We start from the raw sequence: 8959 nt of genomic DNA on the forward strand, positions 1-8959 counted from the left end.
CTAACTGCCCCCCACCCCACCCAAGAGGCTCTGTCTTTCCAAGATCAGCCTTTCATTTAGGGCAATCTCAGCTAGTTTGTGATTTCTCCTCCTCCTCTTTCTGAGCTGGCACTTGCTGTTCTGCATTGGTGCACGAGGCTGGGGACTCTCCCTTGATGACGCTCGCTCTCCCTTGCAGGGAAGCAGGGGGGCCGCTGTGCCAAGGCTCTGAAGGGCATGTGTGACCCTGTGGGTGTGATCAAGATCAGCGATGACAGCAGCACCGACTCCGACATGGGGCTTGACAGTGACTTCAACTCCTCACCGGAGTCTGTGTTTGAGACAGACGAAGTCATCTTCGTTGAGCACACCTACAACGGCTTTGCAGCTGAGGACAGAAGTAAGCAGAGCAGCAGTGTGGGGCTGCCTCCTTCCTTGCCGGGGGACCTGGGAACCCGAGTCACTTCGTTCTGTGGAACATGGCACCCAGTGCATGGGAACGCAACTGGAGACGTCCGCCCACCCCAGCGCCCTGCAAACATGGACAGCGCATATCAGACCCTTTGGGGCGGGTCTGGCTAAGGGATCGCAGAGTCAGTGGGCTGATATGGGGAGATTCTCTTGGTGTCTTCTTGGAATGGTGAAGCTCCTTCTGTGCTTGGTACAGCCTTGTGATCTTGGCTAGATTTTATCCTCTGATGGTCGAAGTCGGGCTTGTGAGGTTGATTGACATTAACCTGCTGTGGTCAGTGAGCAGGAAGAATTTGCCCTGCGTGCTCCTTTCCCCACCAACACAGTGGGGAGCACAGAGGGAATTCACTCCATGCTCAGCAGCATTTATTGCAAGTCAAGGTGTCTTTGCCTGCTCATCAGATAGCGCTGCCAGAAACCCTTTGGAACTTTTCCCCCCTTCCCCCCACCTTTTTTTCAATTTGCAATTACCAGGTGACTCTCTAAACTTTGTATTTTATGTTGCAGGTAACTTTCACATGCTGCCTTCCCAGAAAGAGATGCATGGCCCGAGAGAACTAGAACAAGTAGAAAAGATGAAGCAGGACCTCCTAGCAAAAGTAAAAGCACTGGGCAAAGAGCTACCTCTCAATACCTTGGATGAACTGATCAATCACTTTGGGGGCCCGGAGCATGTGGCTGAGGTATTCCTCACAATCAAGGCTATGTTTTGGTGGCACTGGGAGACAGAGAAAGGGGCCAACAAAGGGGGTTCCTGCTGGAAAAGAGTTTCCTCTCCTTCCTTGCAATGTGAAAAAGCTGTTGAGAATTGACTTTCTAAATTGACATTCTGTGCTGTTCAAGTTTCTCCTCTCTGCTAACAGCCTCTGTCTCTCCTACGTGATCTGTGCAGATGACAGGGCGGAAGGGCCGGGTGGTTTGCAGACCGGATGGCACTGTCATGTTTGAGTCCCGTGCAGAGCAAGGCCTCTCTATAGACCACGTCAACCTGAAGGAGAAGGAGCGTTTTATGAAAGGGGAAAAGGTGAGTCAGGTTTGAGCTAAGGAAACCTCCAGACATCTGCACGGGAGTGAGTACACTGAGAGGGGAAGGAAAGGGTGGGTGCCTTTGCATGCTTGCACCTTGCCAGCCTCAAGGCAACAAGGCTCTGCAGCTTTCCGTCTGTCTGACCTGCTGGAAGGTGACAAGGAGTCATGAGTCCCTTCACAGGCTGCGAGGGGGAGTTGTGCTTTGGGCTGTTCCTTGAAGCAGCTTTGCCAATGTCCAGGAACCTCACTCCTTTCTCACTTGTTGTCTTTCTCCCTTAGCTTGTAGCAATAATCTCCGAGGCCTCCAGCTCGGGCATCTCTCTCCAAGCAGACAGACGAGTGAAAAACCAGAAGCGCCGGGTCCACATGACGCTGGAGTTGCCCTGGAGTGCAGACCGGGCCATACAGCAGTTTGGTGAGGGCTGGGTGTTCTTGGTCACTGTCCCCTTCCCCAAGTGTAGTTCAGACCATGAAGCCTCCAGCGGCCCTGGGACGGAAAGGTGTGTGTGGCCGCCCAAGCCAGGCTTGGGCTGCAGCCAGAGCAGGTGTATTTTACTTTCTGAGATATGGCACCTTGCAGAGCACAGTGCTCCCGTATTTTGCCAGGGTGGAAATGCAGACACAAAGCAGTTGTGACTGATTTATCTTGTGGGGAAGGTTTGTGTTGACTTCAGGAGTGACTTGCAGTGTGGGAAAGAGGAACCTTCCCATACATGTTAGCAGTGTGTCCTCATGAAACCTGCCAGGGGTGCCTGGGGTTTTCTGTTCCACCCTGGGGAGGCTCTGTAGGATGGAGAGGGACAGTTCCTCAGTATGTGAGCACAAAAGAATTAATGTGCATCCTAGCTCAAAGTGTGGAGTCACTCCTCTGCCCCAGAGGGTCAGGGCTACAAACTCGACTCTGCCAAGAGCTCAGCAGCACCAGGGTGATGAATGTGACCGTACCTCTGTTCTTCTCCCCCCCGCCCCCCGCAAAGAGAGATCTCCTTTGAAAACCAGCAGGACATGGAAAGTTGTTTTGACGCTCTCACCTCTTACATAGCTTCCCTTCCTGTACCAGACAGGCTGTACCAACCTCTCCTTTCACTTTTGTTCTCTTGTCCCTGTAGGTCGAACACACCGATCGAACCAGGTTTCTGCCCCAGAGTATGTCTTCCTTATCTCTGAGCTGGCAGGGGAGAGGAGGTTTGCATCCATCGTGGCAAAACGTCTGGAGAGCCTAGTAAGTGCCCTGCAGCAGAGATTAATGTGTCAGTTCCAATTCTCTCTGAAGAGCTTCTATTTCGGTGTTCCTACTGGCCTGGCCAGTGTAACATGTATGGGCGATTGCATCACCCCTGACTGAAGGTATTGCAGTTGTGGAATGCAGAAGGCTTTTAGCATCCTGGGATTTGGGAAAGGAAGTGAGGAAGAATATATAACCGAGGCATCAGGAGGAATTTCAGGGAAGCAGAACCCAATTCCAGATGCTGGAATTCCCCTGGTGTTACAGGAGTGTAAACCCATCTGTTTCCAGAAAGCTGATGAAATAATTAGTGGAATAATTAATTCGTCTCTCTTTCATTTTTCTTCTCTTCTGATAAATCCCCTAATACTTGGGTAAAGTCTCAATATTCCGGAGGGAACGCTGCCTCCCCACCGCACTTTCTTATCCTGGCCTCTTCTGAGATATGGCTTTGGGCATCCTTCTCTGGTGTTTTGCAACAGCTAAAAGTAAGAACCTTTTGCTTGGTCTGCCTTCCTAGGGTGCCTTAACTCACGGAGACCGACGGGCCACTGAATCCCGAGACCTCAGCAAGTACAACTTTGAGAATAAGGTAACTTGTGGCTGTTCTCGGGGTAACTCAGCCAAGGAGGGGTTGAAGTAGTCAGCAAGTGCCTTCAGTGGGAGCCAGCACCAGGAAGATCATTGCTGGCATCTACAGGCAGGATCTGGCCCAGCACCCAACTCCCCGCCTGTAGCCCCACGCATGGCGTGCAGAACCGAATTAATAATGGGCGTTGTGCGTGGGAGCATCACGCTGGTGGGAGGATTGTGCTCCCATGGGGGAGCTGGGAAGGGCGCTTGGGCCTCTGCCCTCCAGGCTGGTGCTGGCATCGGGGTTCGGACATGCAGGTTCCTGTACTGTGGTGCCCTCGGGACAGGGGAGGCCCCTGACACACGACTTCCCCCTTAGCACGACCACCAGGCCGGTGGCCTTGCTGGCGGCGATGGTTTACTCTGTGGTGCCAGCAGAGGTGTTGTGATGCACTTGGTGCGCTGCTGGGCTGCCAGTGTAGGTTCATCCCGTGTGTGACCCTTGTCTCCTTTCGCAGTACGGGGCTAAAGCACTAGACAGAGTTCTCTCCACTATCCTCAACCACACGGAGAACAAAGTTCCTGTGCCCAAGAGCTATGACAGAGGAGAGGCTGCCTTTTTCCATGGTAAGAACATGACCAGCTCTGGGGTTTCTGCTGCGTCTTGCCGGACAGGTTGGTCTCAGGTTTGGGATGCTTGAAGAACCAAGCAGGAGGCTGGAGCCAGAAAATCAGAGAGAGGGAACAGTACCACTGGCTTAGCAGCTCGCTAGTGAGCAGGGCAATTGGCCACCCAGATGCGTGTCACCCTGCCAGGTGCGGGGGAAAATGGGTCTGGGACAGGCTGAGCTGTGAAGCAGTGGGCAAGGCCAGAGGGGAAGCAGCCCTGTAGGAAAGCTGAGGTGAGGCTTCACCGTAAAATGCACAAGCTGTTCTCTGCCATTCCAGAAATGAAGCAAGGTCTCATCTCTGTGGGGATCTGCTGCAATCAGATGAAGTATGGCACAGTCTCAGTGGAGAAAGGTATGTGTCAAACTTGTCCTGCCCAACATAGGGGAGAAATGAAAGAGGTGGGGGTGTCATGGCCCAGCCAGTCCGTCTGCACCGGCACACAGCCTCGAGGGGTTTGCAGTGGGGCAGGGTGTTTGCTTTGAGGGGAGGGTCCTGCTGGGAGTAGCCCACACTGCAGATCGCATTTCCCTGCAGCAGCCTGGCAGCTGAGCGCAGCGTGGAACCTTGGGCTGCTCTCTTGTGCGTTAGTGCTGTGCTGCTGTCGGGAAGGGACGTTTGGGAGTGTGCTGGTGGGTTCCATGCCCAGCTGCACCATGTTCCCTAACCCACATGCTCTTGCAGACTGCTCCATCACCAAGTTCCTGAACCGCATCCTGGGTCTGGAGGTGGACAAGCAGAACATGCTTTTCCAGTATTTTTCTGACACCTTTGACTATCTAATTGAAAAGGACAAGAAGGAGGGCAAATATGACATGGGCATCCTAGGTAAGGAGAAAGTAAGGTGGCCAGACCTCTCCTCACTGCACTTCTGAGGTTCCCTGTTTCTTCCCGTTCTGACTGATGGCTGTTCCAGCCTGTGCTGCCGCCAAGGCCATCTTGGGCACTACGGTGTCCCCACACAGTGCAGATCTTGAGACTCTTGCAGGGAGAAGAGGTGGTACGGGAAGATGGATCTTACAGCTGACATGTATTTTGGTCTTTCCTCCTGCTATAGATTTAGCCCCAGGAGTGGATGAGATCTATGAGGAGAGTAAGGAGGTCTTCCTGACTCCTGGGCATCCACAGGATGGGCAGGTTGTGTTTTATAAGGTAAGCAGCCTGCACAGCTATCTCTGTAGTCCAGTTTTCTCCAGTGCTTCCCAGTCTGGGGCTGTGAGCTGCTGGGTCCCTCCTCCCCCTGCCCTGTGGCTTTGTGTCATGTTTGTGTCGCATCTGCCTTGGTCACGAGTGGGTGACTGATGCTGGGAGTTACAGAGAAGAGGCGAGGAGAGGCCCCAGAGGCTTGGGGCTGCCATACCCAGGAGGGCAGTCTGGCAGTGCCTGTCTCCAGGCTGCAGCAGCACCAAGTTTGTGTTGAGGGTGGGATTTGTGAGACAGACACTGATGTGGTTGTCCTGCCCTGTGAAGTTACAGAATTCCTCTGTTTATCCCTGTTCAGATCAGTGTTGACAGAGGCTTAAAGTGGGAGGAAGCTTATGAGAAGTCACTCAAACTGACAGGATCCTTTGATGGATTCTACCTCTCCTACAAGGTAGGTCCCTGGGCTCTGCCAAGGTGGCAGCTCAGCTTGGAGGATGACTCCAGTGGGAGAAGGTCCACCGTGGCTCCAAGAGGTCTTACCTCTTGCTGGGGACGGGGAGATGCCTCCAAGAACCTCCATCCTGGAAGGATGCGGGCTTCGGGAGAGAGGCTGTGACTGTAACCGTCAGCTCTACCCTGACAGATGCGAGGCTGCAAACACACCTGTCTGCTGGCAGAGCAGAGCCGTGGAAAGAACTTCATCCTCTACAAGCCAAATATTGGGAAGCAAAGCCAGCCTGAGAGCCTGGACAGTCTGCAGAAGAAGTACCGGCGGGTAGGTGGGAGCTGCAGCCCTCCAGTGTTGGGGGGAGGGAAAAACCTCTTTCTATGGGCAGGGGTGGCTTTGGAAGGACATTTACTGTAACCTCATCACAGTTCCTCATAGCCCCGTTGTGGATTGGGCAGACATCGTGGTAGCATCTGAGTTTCTTGACTGAGCCCTGAATTTCAAGTCTCAGCTGCGTGTGGGACAGTGGAAGATGTCTAATGCTGTGTGTTTGTTCTGCAGGTGCTGCCCGAGGAAGCCAAGGAGCACTGGGAGAGCAGTTACCACTTCTCCTTGAAGAACTGTAACCACGCCATCTGGTAAGGCGTCTGTAGCCCCAGCCTGTCCTGCCCTCCCCAGGGCAGAGCTGGTGTTGAGGAGAGGGGGGCTGGCTGCGGCCATGGGGAAAGGCCACGCCGGGGGGGCTGCAGGTGGGGGATCCTGCTCTGCTGTGGAAGCCTGTGCCGATTTGGGTTGTTTTCTCCCATTTGGACTGAAGGAACAGGAGCTGCAAGCTGATCCAGGAGGGGAAGGAGTGCTTCCAGGGCATGCGCCTGCGTCACTACTACATGCTGTGTGGGGCCCTGCTGCGGGTCTGGAGCAAGATCGCAAGCATCATGGCAAACATCACCAACACCAGCTACCTGCAGATTGTCCGCCTCAAGACCAAGGAGAAGAAGAAACAAGTCGGTGGGTGAAGGTGCTGGGAAGGGGAAGGGGAGCAGGACATTTTAGGAGGAGCAAGGGGTCCAGCTGCCCAGTGCCAAGATTCCCTTCCTAAAAAGGGAATCTTGTTCCAGCCTGGAAACACCCACTGCTTAGGGGAGCTGGGGCTACGCTGATATGTGTTTGGGTGCTGGGCAGAGGGTGTGAGCCAGGCCTGAGCTGTCCGCTCCGTGCACATGTGAAGTGGTGCTGTTGCTGCCTGCTGTGAGCCTGCAGTGGAGCTGCTTTTGCTCTGGTTACAATCCCGTCTCCCTGCTCCGCAGCCCAGCTGAGAGGTGAAGCAGGCTGGGAGCGTGCTTGACAAATGTGCCCCAGTGCTGCTGCCCATCCCTCTGTCCCCACAGTGCCCCATCCCTTCCCAAAGTGCTTTGGGGACTGATGCATGTTCCTCCCCTAGGGATAAAGATCCCCGAGAGCTGTGTCCGTAAGGTGCTGGAGGAGCTGAAGCGGATGGATGAGAACGTGAAGCGAAAGCACAACCAACTCCTCCAGGCCCAAGAGCAGAGCCCACAGTTCTTCCTGCCGCTGCACATCCTGCCCCAGCCCCTAGACCACACGCAGATGGGGCCCGGGGTCTCCCTGCCCAGGCACTCCCAGCACCAGGACGAGATCCTGGACTTGACCTACAGCCCTCCCAGCAACAGCATTCCCGATGTGGTGATGAACCCAGAGCCCAGTGCGTTGTGCTTCCCCTCGGAGCCCATTCTCCAGCCACACCAGCAGCATGGATTATCCTTTGGCTTCAGTCACCTTTCTGCCTTCAAGAGCCCGGCCCCCGTCCTGGAGGGGAGTGTGCCTCTGAGCTCCTCGCTGCATGAACATCTGCCTCTGCCTCACCCGGGACCCTTGCAGACGCAGCAGCAGCAGCAGGAAGATTTTGTCCAACAGGATGGGAATATCAATTTTAGAGAGATCCTGGAGGACATGCTAAGGACGTTAAACGGGGCCCCCCAGGAAAACATGCTCCCCCAGGAGCGCCAGAGCGTGATCCAGTTCAGTGGGCCTTTCCCGAACTTCTGAAAGCCAGCTGGGCCTGCCAGGCAATGCTTGGCCGCTGTGGATCCATATCCTTTGGTGCAGAGGTGAGAGCTGGGGAGCCCCGGCTTTTCTACTGGTTTGGACTGACCCTTTTCTGGTTTTGAGGGAAGAAAAAGAAAAAACCTATAGTTCCTTAAAGCAAAGTTTATTTATATATAATATACAGTCAGGCATGTATAGATTTGTATATAACATGTGCTTAGGGGGAGTTGAGTGCTGCCAAGTTCAGCTGATCTGGACTGATGATCTCTGCTGTGTTTGAGTCCTGCTCAAAGGTCAGTGCCCGTGCAGGACTGAGGAGAGACACCCCCTCCCCTGTGCCCGTCCCCCTGCAGACTACTGAGTTTCCGAGCTGGGTCATGCCTCCCCCAGCCCTCCAGCCCAGAGCTCTGTGGCCGCTGCCCCCTGAGCTGGCCAGGGCCACGTCTGGTCTCCGAAATGTCACGGTGACCAGAGTGCTGGTCCATTACTGAAGGGCGAGAGCCTGGTCCCCCTGAGAGCTGGCTGACCAAACTGCATCTGCATCAGCTGCTGCCAGGTTTCCTCTCGGGCTGCCCCAGCCCGGCTGTGGACCTTGAGGCTGCTCTGGAAGGCTGGGTCTGAAGGCAGGGGCGAAGGGGAAGGGAATGCCGTCCCAGAGGAGGCCGGAGCCGCTGAGCTCAAGTGTCCTGTGCAGGGCTGAGCAGGTGTAGCTGGGAGAAGCAAAACTGACGGCACCTGCTCTGCCCTTCCCGGGAAGGCGCACCTCTGGGGCTGCCTGAGCTCTGTGGGAGAGGGCAGGAGCTGGCTGCACCCATGCCTCGTTTGTCAGTGTGAGTTTGTCAGAGCTCAGCCGTGCCAGGACCACAGGGGGATTCCCTGGAGCAGAAGGGCCACGTGTCCCATCAGCCTGTCCTGCACTTTAGCCTCGCCAGCTCGCTGTAGCTGGCTGTGCTTTGTCTAACTTCTTGCTATTGCGTGTTGTCCTTCCGCCTGGCCGTCTCGCTGGTCCTGTTCTGTGGGACTTGTCCTTGGCTGGGCCATGGACACGGGCCCGGGTGTCGGGATCTGAGTGAGCCAGCCCTGCCCACCGCTGACCTCGGTGAGAGCTGCTCCCAGGCCCTAGAAGGGAAGAGTTCCCTGGGGAGCACCGAGGATGTGCAGTATCGCTGCTCATGCTGCAAATTCAACCTCTGATACCAAAGAGCAAAGGTCTGCTTTGCAAAGCACTGCCCCAGGCAACCCCCTGCCCCTCGCCAGGAGCAGCTGGGCGAGCTGCCTTCTCCCCAGGACAGAGGTAGCCTCCGGCCACCCCTGCCACCATCCCTGTTCCAGCAGCATCTCGCCTCGGCAGGTCCCGG

At 55.3% G+C, this 8959-nt stretch overlaps 1 protein-coding gene across 1 annotated transcript in view; it reads left to right on the forward strand.

Annotated features, from left to right (window-relative positions):
- Positions 1 to 7601, forward strand: part of SBNO2 (strawberry notch homolog 2 (Drosophila)) — a gene marked incomplete at its 5' end in the record, with an annotated part of 17958 nt that extends 10357 nt beyond the window's left edge. Inside the window, 15 exons of the mRNA XM_009697848.1 lie at positions 179 to 379; positions 958 to 1133; positions 1343 to 1474; positions 1759 to 1894; positions 2589 to 2701; positions 3225 to 3296; positions 3796 to 3904; positions 4226 to 4300; positions 4631 to 4774; positions 5004 to 5098; positions 5448 to 5540; positions 5733 to 5864; positions 6099 to 6175; positions 6355 to 6545; positions 6979 to 7601. Coding sequence (XP_009696150.1) covers positions 179 to 379; positions 958 to 1133; positions 1343 to 1474; positions 1759 to 1894; positions 2589 to 2701; positions 3225 to 3296; positions 3796 to 3904; positions 4226 to 4300; positions 4631 to 4774; positions 5004 to 5098; positions 5448 to 5540; positions 5733 to 5864; positions 6099 to 6175; positions 6355 to 6545; positions 6979 to 7601 — 2369 coding nt within the window. The remainder of the gene's footprint in view (positions 1 to 178; positions 380 to 957; positions 1134 to 1342; positions 1475 to 1758; positions 1895 to 2588; positions 2702 to 3224; positions 3297 to 3795; positions 3905 to 4225; positions 4301 to 4630; positions 4775 to 5003; positions 5099 to 5447; positions 5541 to 5732; positions 5865 to 6098; positions 6176 to 6354; positions 6546 to 6978) is intronic.
- Between the last annotated feature and the right edge of the window lie 1358 nt (positions 7602 to 8959).

The sequence above is a fragment of the Cariama cristata genome, unplaced genomic scaffold (genome assembly GCF_000690535.1).
Source record: "Cariama cristata isolate BGI_N322 unplaced genomic scaffold, ASM69053v1 scaffold17573, whole genome shotgun sequence".
NCBI lineage: Eukaryota > Metazoa > Chordata > Aves > Cariamiformes > Cariamidae > Cariama > Cariama cristata.